The sequence below is a fragment of the Triturus cristatus genome, chromosome 2_2 (assembly GCF_964204655.1).
Source record: "Triturus cristatus chromosome 2_2, aTriCri1.1, whole genome shotgun sequence".
Lineage (NCBI taxonomy): Eukaryota > Metazoa > Chordata > Amphibia > Caudata > Salamandridae > Triturus > Triturus cristatus.
This window is the reverse complement of record NC_140582.1, coordinates 1,057,842,526-1,057,859,091: the sequence shown is the minus strand read 5'-3', so window position 1 is coordinate 1,057,859,091 and position 16,566 is coordinate 1,057,842,526. Positions and strand designations below refer to the sequence as shown.

General features: G+C 43.2%; 1 protein-coding gene across 1 annotated transcript in view; it reads left to right on the top strand.

Moving 5' to 3' along the window:
- Nucleotides 1-16,566, top strand: part of NSD2 (nuclear receptor binding SET domain protein 2) — an 881,013-nt gene that overhangs the window by 616,087 nt on the left and 248,360 nt on the right. The window contains exon 15 of the mRNA XM_085642559.1: nucleotides 7,738-7,894. Within this exon, the coding sequence (XP_085498685.1) occupies nucleotides 7,738-7,894 (157 nt within the window). The remainder of the gene's footprint in view (nucleotides 1-7,737; nucleotides 7,895-16,566) is intronic.

The window sequence follows — 16,566 nt, the reverse complement described above, 5'->3', positions numbered from 1 at the left end:
GGGGGCTGCAGCGACTCTCTGCCCAAAGGAGGATGTTGTTTTGGTGGGTAGTGGGGGGAGGGGAGCGGCATTGGACCCCATGAGTGGACAGGGGGAGGGTGCAAATAATAGAAAGGACAGCACGAGGAGACGGGGAGGGGTTAACATTAACTGAATGCATCGATAGAGAGCGAACCACTCCACAACCCTTCCTCTGATAGCCTCGCCCTTTATTGCCCAGCCGATTCAAATCGCTCTGGCCCTCTTGCTCCGAGAGCCATCTATGCGGTCAAACTCCCAGTACGGAGAGAGTGTCTCCACTACCACCATGACTCCATAGCAGGCTCTGTGTTGTACATTGATTCTTCATGTAATATGTCTGACACTGGTCATTAGCCCTTCCTTAGTGTTCTTACCTCCTTAACCTCCCAGAATACCTGTGAGTGTTCTAACTTGTACCAGAGTGTTCTACTCTTGTCAGTTGATGGTCTGGTCAGCTGGCGAGTTGTGCGCTCAGCTGTGCCTTGAATAAACCTACATGTAACTTAACTAGAAATATCTTGCTTTCTTACTTACAACATTTTGGCGACGATTAAGCTGACCAGAGAAGACCAAGAAGAACAGCCCAGCACGAGCAACACCTCCCACCAAGAACCCTAAACTGCGTGCCATCCTACTGCAGTAGGAACCAAGAGTTTAGGCAACTGAAAACTTCTAAACGCAAGAAACCCAGAGGTAATGAGCCACAATTTAAAAAAAAAAGAATTTCCATACTAGAAGAAGGAAAACGAGCAGCCAACCTCAATTTAATGAAAATTTATCAAGAAGATCAAATCATTTCAGCCTCAAATGTTCCTCATGGAAAAACGAAATACTAATCAACAAGAAACTGCTCTACACTGTGATTTAAGTATCTGCTATCCACGAAAGACTGCCAAGGTTTGCCCAGATACTAGAGGGTAAAGAAAGCTGCATCCAAGGTAACTTGGTAATCAATTTAAGACAGAAGAAACCTGTCATCTAATGCCGAAGAAGAGATGCAAATCACTAAGCACGCTGCTGCCACGAATGAGAGAAACTCTAAGTAACCATCGTAGCAAATTGCAAGGGCACTGCTCCTAGAGACAAGAAACTCACCGCACTTAGCCCAGCTGCTGCTATCCAGTGGTCCTGATTTCCATTTTTGAAGAAAGTCGGCAAAAAGAACAAACTTATTTCAGGTACTCCTGACATTGTCCTCATTAACCGTTAGTCAGCTGCTGGTGTGCGTGTACTTGTGTGCGCGTGTCCTCTCTTACCGTTTGCCAGCCGAGAGATCCTTCTGCGACGCTGTCATCTTTACACTGATGACGTCGTGGACTCCCCAGGTGTCCTAAAGGAGATCCAGAGCGTCATCAGCATCCAGCGTCTTTACGGTGTGACAGTGCATTCCTCTTGACACGTCATTAGTGTCCAGCGTTGTCCTGGTTAATATCGAGCAGCCGGACGGAATTTCGGTGCGTCAACGCGCAATGTGAAACCTTACGACGCGACGTCAGGCAGCCATCTTTTGGTTGCATTCCCATGGTTACGGGAAAACAACGCAACGGCGATAGACTTCAAAGGAATTCCTCGTTATTGTGCGGCGCAAAAAGAGTGAAGACAAAGTGCGTTCCGTCGCGCTTGTGATCTCATTAAGCTGGCCAGTTTCATGGTTTGGTGCACAATGGAAGATCCCAACATTGAACTTTCGTATGCCACAATGTGTTGCGCTCCGATTTGCTAGTTGCTGCCCTCTCTCAACTCCATACCTAAAGTAAAGTTAAGCGACTACATGTATTTATATACTGTTGCCATATCCTGAGAGAAACTACGCCCGTCTGCGTTGTGTGGAACTTTGAGGAAATGCCCTTTGTGCACAGAGACTTGTGTGCGGACAAAGCGTCCATAACCATTACAGCAAAACGTACATCGGTTAATTAGCCTTAAGTTTTTGATTTCTGTGACAAGAGTGACATCTAGTGATTTTTGGAAGCATTTTAAGTGTAGGCAGTACGTGTTTTCTATGAAACAAACCAAAGCGAAGTGGGATCATAACTATGAGAATTGTGCTATGAGACACTATAAAAAGAGATGCCACCGTGCAAAGGTACAGAAAGACTGTGTATCTCTGGAGAGGAAATGCAACTGGAAAATTGGAAAGTGGCAATTGGTATTTAAATATTTATCTGGAGAAAATATTGCAAGCAAAAGCTGCACCTAATTTGGAAAAAGAACTGGGTCTCAAACTCAAAATCAAATTCAAAATGAAGGACTGAGGGAGTGAGTCCAGAACTAAGACCGGGAGAGGTCAGATGTAGTCCCAGGATCGGCAGAATTAGAAGGGAACTAAGGATGTCCCTAGGACCAAAGAAGTCCTAGGACCGGTAGAACCAGGACTGGGCGAGGACAAAGGAGGTCCCAGGACCAGAGGGGGGGTCGGAGTGCCCTTGAATCAGTGCCGTGAGAGGACAAAGGAGATCTCAGATCTGCGGTCCACCTATCTGCCGCCAGTAACGTGATCAAAGAAACCGGACAAACGATGCGAAAGTCAAAAGAAACTAAACCAAGAAAAGTTACTTTCACCAACCGTGAGTCAATTACTGATCCCTGACAGCACCTCGCACTAAGAACCCCAGGCAGTCACCTATTTACTGCCAGTAACGTGGCTACAAGTAGATAGAAATTTTAGAAATGTGTGAAAACAGAAGATTAACTCTAAGGAAACTAAGCTAAGAAAAGAAGAAGCGAATACCTGTCCAAACTGTGAGTCAATAGCTGATTACTGGCAGCGCCTCACACCAAGAACCCAAGACTGCAGCACGAAGCAAGGTAAAAGAAATTGGAAACCACTGCAAGTTTTCTCTGTTGCTGTCATAACAAGACAAACTAAAGAAGCGCAACGAAATCAATTGCGAGCACTGGCCATAAACTCATTGCTGCAAGAAAGTGGAAAAAAAAAAGAACAGGAAAGGAAAGAGTAGCCCACATTTCCGATCCCAGCTGCTGTCATCCTGTGGTACAAATTCCGATGGAGCAGAAGTAAAGAAACTTGGAGAAATTTGTCGCAGGTACCGCTGAGTCAGTTTCTGCGCCATTTCTGCACCGTACCTTATTAGTCCGTTTCAAGCTGCACGCGCCTTTCTCCGCACGCGCTATTCCGGCACCGTGTGTTGCTAGGAAGCAGCGTTTCGAGGAAGCCTCTCATTGTTGCCAAGGTGCAGTGCGTTGGCACAGCAACTCTCTCAGAGCGCGTCATCGTGCAACGTGAAATTACACAACGCCACGCCAGGCAGCCATTTTGTTGCTTCTTATTAAAAGGCTTACGGCAACACGATGCAAACCAGCGTCATCGTGCCCATCTCTAATCTCTCTGTTGTGAAGCAGGAACGTATTTGGTAAGCGAACTCTTGCTTTAAACTTACTCTCTGAATATACGCAGCGAAATCTAAGGGTGACAAAAGCACAAGCGCTGCCTGTCTGATGCCTGTGTACTTTCGGAAGAAAAAACATTCCGCAAGTTACGCTATGGGCTTGTAAGAGTCTGACGCTTTCATTGTTGCCATGGAGCTTCACATTAAAAAAAATAAAAAGCACCTTTACCTGCTTTCTGCACACGTTTTGTCAAGGGACCTGACTTCATTTTTCTATCATATACTAAAGTGTTCACTCATGGTTCAAATCAAATGGCATAGTTCTTGGAGGTTGAACTTAGGAACAACAATGAATTGGATGGCGTGTGCACTCGTAAGTGTGTTTAAAGTCTGTAACTGTGTGAAACTTTTGACAAGAGTGTCACCTTGTGGACTATGAGGTATTTTATTTTCATGAAATCTGTGTTATCGTACACACAGGGAAATAGAGAGATTTGCTGCAGGTGTATGACTTTGTAATACCCAATGCCTGCCACGTTGATAAATTCTGATTTAACCAGAAAATGGAGAGGCTATCATGCCGGTAAACACGGTACTTAAAGACGTGTTCATAAGGGTGTTGGAATGACCTAGTGCCATTGAAGTTAAAAAAAGAAAACAAAGAACACTTCTAGGTTACGTAGCACCAGGTAAACAAAACTACAAATGAGATGGAAACACTCAGTACCAGGGAACTAAAAGCAGGAACATTTCTGACAGCCCATATTGGGGGCAAAACGCTTAAGATCAGCTTGGAGACACCAGAACCAGATACAGATGGGGGCAAAGACTGGTCCCAGAACCATGAGGGGACAAAGGTCCTTCCAAAAAACAAAGAATGGACAATGGTTGACCAGAGGGGACTAGGCCCCTCCCGGAAGGAGGAGTGGAATGACTGTCCCAGTACCAAGATGGAGAGCCTGGACAGAAAGTCCAAAAACGGGGACAAAGGTCCCAGTGCTAACACCAAGGATGGACAAATGTTCCAGAACTAGAACTAAGTGGAGGCCCATAACCATGGCAATGGTCCCAGAACTAGACAAAGCTAGTCACAACGAAGACTATGTGTCCATCTTATGAAGAGAGAAAACTTCAAGTTAAAATTAAATCTCATAACATCACATGCGATACTGCACTTACAAATCTTGAAGAGTACCGAAGTCTGGAGTTCTCGAAGAGTATCTAAGACTGTAGTATCTGTAAAGCACGGAGGCGTATGTTGTGTTGTTCATCTTCAACTTAGAGCGGAAAATGTTGGTGGTCGGAAACAGATTTAAGAGAGTGGACAGTCTTTTCCTGTTTTTGTCAGTCTAAGGGGAGTAGGTAGTGGTGATGCCTATTAGTTTTTTTGAGTGTTGTGTCTCACTTCGCACTTCACATTTACAATCTTTGCCTTCAAACTAACAATAGTTCAAGACGTCGTAGACCTCCTATCTTTCTTAATGATAATTGTTGTTGTCTCCCATATTTTAAGCTTCATTTTTATGGTTTGTTTATTTATTTCTTTTTCTCTGTAAAGGAGGAAGATATGTTGTATATTGATTCTTCATGTAATATGTCTGACACTGGTCATTAGCCCTTCCTTAGTGTTTTTACCTCCTTAGCCTCCCAGAATACCTGTGAGTGTTCTAACTTGTACCAGAGTGTTCTACTCTTGTCAGTTGATGGTCTGGTCAGCTGGCGAGGTGTGCGCTCAGCTGTGCCTTGCATAAACCTACATGTAACTTAACTAGAAGTATCTTGCTTTCTTACTTACAACACTCTGCCACCGACGTCAGCAAGGGGCGTGTACGTGTTAACGTCTTATAACACCAGCCACTGTTCATTCCACTATCATATCGTGAAGCAGAAGGGAAATACAAAAATGCCGCTTGACTGACCTTTCTTTTCTGTCCTTTTGTTGCACTGTCACAAGTGACCTGGAAACGTAAGCGACACAAAAGGGATATCATAGCTCATTTAATTAATCCTGATTTTTTTCGCGCTGTCCACTGCACTCTGGCAGCGCTGTAGCTTTAAAGCAAGAGTATGGCTCTTGCTTTAATTTTGTTTTTCTAATTGTTGCTTGAGAAAGAAATTTCACCAAAGCAGATTAACACAGTGCTTTGCTGATGGGAAAGTGATAAGAGAAACACACAGGAAGAACAGAAAATAGACTCCTACAACCAATAGAAATGAGGAAATGTAAAGTGACGAGCACAAGGATCAATAAGAAATGAAGGCCCTTTAAAGATATATTTAATACAACAGATTTCATAAGCACAGCTTACGCGCTGTGGAGGCGAAACCTAAAAACACTTTCACCTTTTTACGCTGAGTACTGTAGGCCCTGAAACGAGAAGGATATTCCCACTCGTTAAAGAGCAGTTTAAAACATGGGATATCCATCAGAAATAAATAGTAACTTCTAAGGTTTTGGAAGTATCATTAATACAAATAATGGTGAACGGGGTACAAAGGAGTCTGCTTCAGGATGTGCTTAAAGACCACCAAACTAACTTGGAGGCAATCCTTTCTTTACTCTTCACTGGCTGCAGAGATGTGATTTCTTCTCTTGATGTCCATACCCTGTATTATTCTGTGCCTATTGCAGGAGATCAAGTTGTGAAGCAGGAGGTCTGCCCTGTAGAGCTTTGCAGTAGCGTGCTGGGCATTTGTTAATTGCACCCACCACCTGTGCCTTATCACAGATTAAAAAACAACCATTATGGGTTTACTTTTGCCCGGTTGAATAAGATACTTTTACAGCTGAATTGATTTGATAATCCAGTGTTCTCTGAGCAAGAAGATAGCATTATGTTCTTATCCCTTACAGAAAAATAGCAAGCTCCTAGATCATTTTTTAGCTGTAGACTAATCTGGCCCATCCATTTTTGACAGTTTCAGCAACACTTTGAAAAGAGAGGCTAGAAGTAAGATCCATAGAAACCCTCACATACACCGCCAGTCTTGTCCTCTTATTATTAAAGAAGAGTAAGATATTTTTAAAGGTGTAAGAAAGGGGCTTCAGGTAACCAGTTAAATAATATGGTATAAAGACATGGACCCTTAGGCGCACTGCTGGTCACGAAGCCTAAATGAAGACTGGATACCTAACTCCCCCGTCCATTATCTACTTGTCTGTAAAGAACTTGTTCCGGCCACAGTCTTATCGTCAGTCTGTGCCGTGAGGATCTGTCTGTCGAGCAGAGTCTGTTGAGCAGAATTTCATCTACTATAATGTTAAAGGCCTCCGATGGGGTTAGCTTCACAAATAATCCAGTTTCTCCCTCAACTATCATTTTGAGAGCCACATTTCAGAAACCCCAAACAACGGGTTCTGTTCCATGCCTGGGGCGAAAGCTGAATTAAGTAAGGGATGGGGATGTGAGGGAAAGAACGTTCTAAATCAAGTAGGGAGAGATAAAAGAACAGGGTTTGGAATCTCAGGAATACTAAATAACAAATTAAGGTGGTGATAAAGAAAATAGTTCCCTGATGTCATCAGTGGAAGAATACACTCAGTCACAAACAATTGTGAAACTTTAAATGCTCCTGAGGCAGCACACATTCGAGAACAGGGAACAAAACTATTGAATTAGGGGTAGCTCCGTGAAGTAGACAGAAAAGCTATCCAGTCATGATCAAACATAATGCCCGTTCTAATATTAAAGTATAGAAGTGTAGATTACAAATGCAGTCTGTAGCAAGCCCGCACAAATGTTATGACAAACACAATATGGTCATTTGATCAGAATGTATTAGGCTATTTTTTGTACCATTATGGAGTAAGGCGATGTCATCATTTCCCATTTGAGGTTTGCTTGTCGCGAGTCATGGCTCCTCCCCACACGTGTGGCATATGTGCATTTGTACTCTGTGATATATATATATATATATATATATATACACTCAATTGATTCAGCCCATTTAATGTCCATAGTATTGGGTCAATGGGAAACAGATTTTTATGTTTTTGGAGCCTACCACCTTACGACTGATGGGTGATGCAAATTGTTTCTACCTGTGTGAGCTGGTAAAATGTTGCCTCTTCAGGGACGAGCTTCTTTTAAGTGTGAGAGAGAGTATGTGCAAAACCACATCCATGCTTCAGGAAAGTAGTTTTTTTTCAAATTGTTAATTGAGTTACTTGCACACTCTACCTAGTGAATAATTGTTCTCCTAAGGATGGCAGTTGTAATTTCAGGGAACGTATGCCATTAAACTTGTATCTGTGAAATACACAAACTAGTTAAGATCCCCTTTCCAATTTAGTGTTAGTTGTAGATTTACTGGATGTTTTGATGCATCTGTAGCATACTTTAACAAAATTATTTCTTTTATGCAGGTGGTAACCTTTTGTGCTGCGAGTCTTGTCCAGCCGCATTTCATCCAGATTGTTTGAACATTGAAATGCCGGATGGGAGTTGGTACTGCAATGATTGTAAGGCCGGAAAGAAACTTCACTTTCAAGACATTATCTGGGTGAAATTGGGAAATTACAGGTTTGTTTAAACAAATAATTCAAAATACATAGATAAAACATTACGAAAAGTATCAAAAACAATGTGAGCATACAAAGAGTACCTGCACTTAACATGCGACCACAAATTCTTAATTTCTGATGGATACATCTAGCTGCAGATTCCTCACCTTGTGAATATTCCCTAGTGTCAGACTAGATCCAGAAACCTTTAATCAGTTCTCCTGTGCGCTGGTAGGTGGTGTCGTGCAGCACCGCTTATCACTTCTGGCACAAGTCCGGTGTGTCGGGTATAAGCCTTCATAAGGCAACAACTTCCGTGGCGAGCAGCGGATGCTCGCAGCTGGCGCACCAAAGGCAAGCCCGTCTGCGCACGGACGGGACCAGGGGCCAGAGACCCTGCCCTTTTTACTACAGGTATACGTGATTATGTCCCTGAGTGTATCTATTCCCTCAAAGGTAAGTCATGTGAAAATTTTTCTCATTCTTTAAGCCCATCCAAGATTATTCATTCCTGTCCATATTGTTCGTTTATATTTACACCATCGCTTAAAGTTCATTCTGTAGATAAGGAACACGCTCTTTATAGAATGTTCCTTTTGAATTGTAGATCCTTGCCAAAACATGCAACAGAAATTTCCATGCTCTTACAAGATGAGCTCCCTGGCACACTATTCTTAACAGAAACCTGGCTTACTAGTGACTCTGATCCAATTCTTGTGCAAACTCTTCCTTCTGGCTATCTTATCCAAAGATTAGACAGCAAAAGCGGTAAAGGGGGAGGAATAGCCATTTTATACAAAGATCGGTCCAATTGCCGCATCACAACTGACCCACTACCCAATTGTGATGACTTGGCGTTCTCAATCAGCTTTTCACCTACCCGAACATTTTCAGGATTATTGATTTACCGTCCCCCTGGAACATTGGGACAGTTTCTCAAAGCTTTTAGCGAAACGGTTGCCCACTTAGCTAGTTCTCCTTTCAATTTCACGGATTTGGGAGACCTTAATCTGCACTTAGACGACTCAAATAATTCTGTCATCTCTGAATTAATTGAAAACCTTTGAGTGCTACAGTTCAATCAAAAAGTGTCTGGAGGTACTCACTTTAAAGGCCATATCCTGGACCTGATCTTCACTAACATTGAAGAACTTTCAGTAGGGGCTCCAATGCAACGTCCATGGTCAGATCATTTTTTGATGTCCCTCTCATGGGCCACTACGGGGCCACCAACCTTATTTAACAAGATTAATACGCAGGAACGTCCATGGGCCAAACTTGCCCTCGAACAGTGGATCTCAGCTCTGGATACCAACACACCCTCCAAAGATTCAAACCCGACTGTGGCCATTAATATGTTTAACAAATGGATCGAGCTCTCGCTAGATCATGCTCTCCCTAAACAATCATGCCTCAAAAAAGCCAGATCTAAGATTTCACCATGGTATTCTCCGAAGCTTCTCGAACTTAAACAAGCATGTAAAAAGTTAGAAAGAGAATGGAGAAAGGACTATGCAGCACCCAGTAAACAAAAATATAGGGCGAGTATTAAAATCTACCAAATCGAAATTAAAAGGGCACAAGCTGCGTACTATTGGTAATCAAATAGTTTTTGCCTCTAACGCACATCGGGAAATCTTCTGCATTTCTAAAACTCTCATTAAAACTCTGGCACCAGAAGCTATCACAGACGGTGCTCTCACTCGTTACAAAAACCTGGCTAAATTCTTCTACAAGAAGATTCATGACATATATCTTAAATTTCCGTGCACAGCCGTTCACAATGACCTGTATTCTACGGATACGCAACCCCCGGGTATGCAAGCAACGTTGGATCATAACCCTCTTCTGAATCCTAATTCTCTAGAACCCATTCTGGCCCGGGTTAAATCAGGATCACCTAGGGATCCAGCCCCCAACCCCCATGTTCTGAAATTAGCGACGGGTACAATCCTCCCAGTAACTCAATAACTGATCAAAACTTCCATCTCCTCGGGAGTGGTTCCTTTGTCATGGAAATGTGCCATGGTAAAAGCATTGTTAAAAAACCCAACCTGGACCCAGGGACCTTGGGGAACTATCAGCCTATTTCCCTCCTCTGAGTAATTAGCAAAATCTTGGAGAGACATGTTAACTCAGTGTTATCTGAGTTTCTAGAATCAAATAACTACATGGGACAGACTGCACTCCTAGTGGTGGCTGAAGAGTCCAGGAGGATCCTGGTTCAGGGTGGTGTAGCCGCTATTGTTCTCCTGGATCTCAGCGCCGCATTTGACACAGTTAATCATGATATCTTGATTCGCAGACTCAGGAGATATGGAGTGTCAGGGGGGTGTTGTTACTTGGCTACAATCCTTCTTAGAAGACAGATCCTTTCAGGTCTTCGAAGGAGAAGTTTTGTCTAAGCGTTTGGCCCTCAGCTGCGGTGTGCCTCAGGGATCCCCTCTGAGCCACGCGTTATTCAATATATACATGAGGCCACTGACTGAGATAGTCCAACCATTTGGTACAAAAATTGTCAAATACGCCGATGACGCACAACTTGTCATGGCCTTAAACCGCCCACAAAACACATCTGCAAGCTTAGGCCCTTGCTTAGAGGAGGTTGCCAAATGGATGGCGCTTTCATGTTTAAAATTGAACGGAGATAAGACGGAGCTCATGCTCCTAGGCAACTTCTAACATAGTTACTTTGCCAAATTGTTTTGGCCCTGCCCCACCATCAAAAAGTCTGGGCATGTGGCTGGATCGCTCCCTGACTTATGGATACCAAACAGCCAAACTGTCTGCGACATGCTCTGGCACCATGAGGATGCTTCGGAAAGTTCTCCCTCGCCTCCTGTTCCTGGCAAGAAGGATAATGGTCCAGGCTTTGATTCTCTCACAAATGGACTACGGATATGCACTTTATCCAGGAGCTCCTAAGGCCACGACAACCAGATTACAGATCATTCAGATTTGTGCAGCCCGTTTGCTCCTGGGTTTCCCTTATCGGCAATCGGCCAAACCTGCTTTAAAAACTCTACACTGGCTACCAATATCAGAAAGAATCAAATTCAAAGCACTCTGTATTACCCATAAGTCTTTCGGGGGGGAAGGGACCAGGGATCAATCAATCTATGATCATCCCCTACCACCCTAACAGAAGCCTCCACTCTGTGAACATGTTGCTCGCAACAGTACCAAAAATAAAGAGAGCAAGAAACAGCCGCTCCTTCTCCTATAATGCACCTAGGCTGTTGAATGCTCTCCCCCCCCCCCCACATGCGTTAGGAAACCAACCATCTGTCTTTCAGGAAAGTACTTAAAATCTGGCTATTCAAAATCACTGTTTAGTAGAGGTGTTGTCTCATTTCGCTTCCGCAAACAGCGCTGGGATGCCTCAGGGTAGCTGTGTTGCTCTATAAATGTTTATTTCATTTCATAAATGTTTATTTCATTCATTTAATAAACCCCACCCATGCCAACTGACATAAATTCCTTTCTTTCTGAGCCTCCTGTCATGTTGACTGTGGTGGTGCTCTGGACGGACGGCAGTCGCGGATGACGACGTCTCCTCACGCCCACAAGCGGGCGGAGTTGATCGTGTTCTCCGTAGGGTCCTGGTGCCTGGTTCTATGAAGGTATTTATGCTATCGGACTTGCGCATACCGGCTCTCGCCCCCCAGCGGCGGGGGGTAGTCGCTGCAGCAATCCGAGTGGACATCAGCGCGTGTAACAAAGAATTCTGCTACTACTGATGCGCGGTTCAAGCCTCTTTATCATTCTTTTGGGAATGCTTCCCCTCAGTTTGCTGTCGAGGTTGGTGTAGCGCAAATTACTTTACCGTTTCCAGCTGGGGGTTGAATGCCAAACAGCATTTTTACGATTGCATTCAGCCGATTTTGTTGCTATTTTTATTCTGTTCTGACATTAATGGAACTTGTCTCTGAGATGCGTTATTGGTAATAGCGCCAACTGCATTTATTCCTGGAACTGGTGGTGGATGTTAAGTTAAATTCACCTTATTTACTGCCTGCATTTGTACTATTTTTGGGTCTGGCAGTATAGGAACTCTTGCCTCTTGGTCAAAGTGATGCACGTTTATTACAATTTATCCAGGAATTGGTGGTGTGAGATTTAGGTTATCTTTATTGAGTTCTGCCTGCAATTTTACCAACTTCTCTGTGCATATTATTTCTACTCCCTCTTGCCTGGGACGTCTGGTGTTATTTTTTCATTTTTTCCTCTCTAGTTCCATTCTATATTTTTAAATTTCCTCAACAATGGGTACTCCAGGGATATGTCAACCCCCTTCATTTCTGAATGATTGTGGAGATCCTGATATCCATTGGAAGGAATGGACCAAGCTTTTTGAGTCCTATTTAATTGCTATGGGTGGGGAAAGGTTTTCTGCTTTACGTAAGCAGCATATTCTCTTACACAATATTGGAGTTCATGGTCGTAAAGTGTACGAAACTCTCCCAGAACCAGAGTTGGATGAGGAAGATGACCTAGATGTGTATGAAATAACTATGCTGAAGTTAGGAAATCATTTTGGGGACAAAATAAATGTGGTTCTAGAACGTCACAAATTTTTCAGCAGGTCACAAGGGAAAAATTAATCTGTAAAAAACTACATTGCCAATTTGAGAGGTCTCACTCAAAGATGTGATTTTGGGGATCTCAATGACTCATTAATACGTGACCAATCGGTGACGTGCACAAGCAATAGTAAGATCCAAGAGAAATTGCTGTCGAAAAATCCTTCGCTGGAAGAAGCGATTTCCATTGCTCAGTCTATTGAGCACACTGCTAAGTGTATGAAGGAAATTAAAATATCTGAGGAAGTGGTTGCAGCTGTTCAGGTTGAGGCTCCTTATAAAAATTTTGCGAAAGTCAGAAATAAGGGAGAGTCATCCAACAAGTTTCAAAGAGAACATGCTGACCTCAAATGCTATAGATGTGGGAGTAGTAATCACCTAGCTAACAATCCTATATGCACAGCTCGTAATGCTCACTGTACGAAATGTAACAGACGAGAACATTTAGCTAGAGTATGCAGGGACAGCGACAGCAGCCAAGTTAAAGCCATCAATGAAACCAGCGAAGACCAGATTAGATTTGTGTTCCAAGTAAAGAGTTCTTGTGGTAGTAATTTCACTGAATACCCCACATGCAGTATTTTAATCAATAACAAATCTATCGAAATGTTCGCAGACTCCTGTTCACCATTTACCCTGTTAAACATGGAAGATTTTAGGAAAATCAAAGGAGAACCAAGTATGCTTATTTCTAAACCTGATATTACACCCCATGGATATACCAAAGACCCTATTCCGTTAGTGGGAATGGTGGAGACACAAATTAATTTTAAAGGGAGAACCACGGTGGGTAAGGTTTACCTTGTCAGTTCAGGTTCAAATCTTCTTGGGTGGTGTCGCCAGAGAGAACTTGGTATTATTCTTGACCCCAATAGCAAGGATCAGGTCAATTTGGTCAAAGAAACTAAAGGGGAATCACCCCTCTGTGACGAATTTCCCCACCTCTTCTCTAATGATCTGGGGTTGTTGAAACACTACCAGCACAAAATAAAAATTAGACAAGTAGCAAAACCTGTGGTACATAAAACTCGTCAAGTTCCTTTACTCTTAAGACAGCCATTAAAAGATGAGCTTGACAAACTCTGCCATCTAGGCGTCATTCACCCAATTGACGCATCGGAGTGGTTATCTCCCATTGTCATAGCTTCAAAAGCTAATGGACAAGGCATTCGCCTTTGCATTGACTTACGTAGCCTTAATGAAAACATTTGGATCGAACGCTTCCCTCTTCCTAACATCAATGAAATGCTTCGTACTATGGGTAAGGCCAAGTTTTTTTCTGTCATAGACCTTTCCATGGCCTATTATCAAGTGGATCTTCACCCGGATTCTAGGCCACTAACGGCATTTTCCACCCTTTCGGTACATATATGTTTAGGAGGATGCCCTTCGGCCTTGCTTCGGCAGCTGCTGTCTTCCAAAAAATGATGCAAAAGGTACTGGAAGGAATTCCGAACAGCATGTGTTTCCAAGATGATGTTTTAGTCTATGGAGCTGATGCAGAGGAACATGACTCCATATTTAGGATGGTGTGTACTAGGCTGTCGAATTCTGGATTAACTCTCAAAAAGGAAAAATGTAAGATCAAAGTCACGGAAGTGGATTATTTGGGTCACAATCTTTCCTTTGAAGGGATCAAACCTAAACTTAGCTTAGTTCAAGCAGTGGAAAACGCTCCTTTCCCCACAAACAAGGAGGAGCTCAAATCCTTTTTAGAGCTGGTTGAGTATATGGCCAAGTTCATCCCTAGATTTTCAGAAAAATGTGAGTCTTTACGAGAACTGCTAAGGAAAAAAAGTGAATTTGTATGGGAAGAGATACACTCTGACTCTGTAACTAACTTAAAAAGAGAAATAATTGGCTCACGTGCGCTGGGCCCTTTTGACCACAGGAAAAGAACCATCTTATGTACTGATGCATCCAACAAAGGTCTTGGGGCAACACTGACTCAGAAAGGGGAAGGTGGTGAAACTATTATTGCCTTTTCCTCCCGCACCTTAAGCCAACCTGAACGGAACTATTCCGTAATTGAAAGGGAAGCTTTGGCTTGCTACTGGGCCATTAATCATTTCAAGTTTTTTCTTTGGGGCAGTAAGTTTACAGTCCGCACGGATCATAAACCTCTAACGCACATCTTTTCATCCAAGAATGTAATTTGTGAGTCCCCTAGAATAGCTAAATGGATTCTAGGGCTAGAGAAATTTAGCTTTAGGATTGAGTACCTCCCTGGTCAGGATAACGTTCTTGCAGACTATTTATCCAGATCGCCTATAACGGCCAACTTTGAGGAAGACCCTTTGGATACTCCCATTCTTTCGATTCACCTTCTCTCCTTCTCCAAGGAGGAATGGAACATTGAAATGGAGAAGGATTTCAATATGAAGGCACTTAAATGTCTAATTATAAATGGTTGGCCTGACAAATGTTGTGATGTCGGAGATGGTTTAAAGGAATTCTGGGAAGTTGCAAATGAACTTTCCATTCATGAAAACAAAATTTACCGCAATACTAAAATTGTGCCACCTGAAGCCCTAAGAGACAGAATAATAGACCTTGCCCATAAAGGCCACTTAGGGAGGAGCTTCACCAAAAGTAAAGTGAGGAACAGTTTTTGGTTCCCAAAGATGGATTCAAGGGTTGAATTAAAGGTCAAGGACTGCTATAATTGTGCCAAAAGTGACAAAATAAAGACCTTACATAAGGTTCCTCTTTCCCCAGTGGAGGTACCAGTAATTCCTTGGACTAAATTGGCCATGGACATAATTGGCCCCATGGATGCCTTGGGTCCACAGAGAAGGTTCATGTTTGTCCTGGTGGACTACACTTCTCACTGGGTCAATGTCAAATTCACCCCTTCAACAACAACCATCTATGTTAGTGACTGACAATGGAGTGCAATTTACATCGGAGGAAATGATGACCTTTTTAAAGAACCTTAACATCAAACATGAGAAAACGGCGCTTTACTGTCCCAAAGCTAATGGGTTAGTGGAGAGGATGAACCGTATGATTAAAGAACATATTCAACTGGCAATGTCTAGTGGGTTCAACGTAGACAATTCCCTGAGAGACTGTTTGTGGGCTTACCACACGGCACCCAACTTGGTAACTGGTATCTCTCCCTTTGTCGTTTTGAGAGGGAGGGAACCTGGCACCAAGCTGTACCCTCTCTAGCTGGATGGGGGTAAGACCGTTGTTTATGACATATCAGAAAGTCAGATTAAAGTTCAGCAACATCAATCCCGCTACAAAGGATGGTATGATAAGAAACATGGTGTGAAGGATTTAAAAACTAATGTCAATGATACTGTGTCGATAAAGAAACCCACAAGGGGACAAGTGGGACAGAGTACATTTTTCCTTCCACAAAAGATTAAGAACAAGGGGAAAAATGAGTTGGAGGACGGTCATGTATGGAGTGGGGACAGAGTAGCTATGTAATGTTCTATCCTGTTTCTATGGTTCTGTTATGTGGGTAGGAGATGTGTTGTATCTTCCCCTTTTACTCCCACCTTGGTACCTTCCGTCCACCCCCTCCTTTCCTTTTACCTCGGTATCTCCTGAGCTCACCGTGGAATGTTGACATACCGCTTGCCAGTGAGAGAGCGGGTGGCCGGAATAAGTTCGGTCATTATGGAGGGGGACAGTGTAGCTATGTAATGTTCTATCCTGTTCCTATGGTTCTGTTATGTGGGTAAGGAGATGTGTTGTATCTACCCCTTTTACTCCCACCTTGGTACCTTCCGTCCACCCCCTCCTTCCCCCTTACCTTGGTATCACCTGGAGTTCACCATGGAATGTTACAATACCGCTTGCCAGAGAGAGAGCGGATGGCCTGAATAAAGTGGCAGTTGAACTTCACTCATCGGCTCCTTCTGATTATTACAGGCACCTTCAGAGTCAGCAGCACGAGCATCAACTCCAGCCTGCACAGATCTTTTCCGCCAATTGGGTCTCACTCTCAGTCTGGAAAAGTCCAAAGAGAACCCATCGAGCCAAGCTAGACACGGTGTGCTTAAAAGCGTATCCTGCGGAAGAACAGCAACGACGACTTCTCATGGTAGCTGCATCCATAAGAAGAAAGTCTCTTTCAGTCCAATTATAAAAG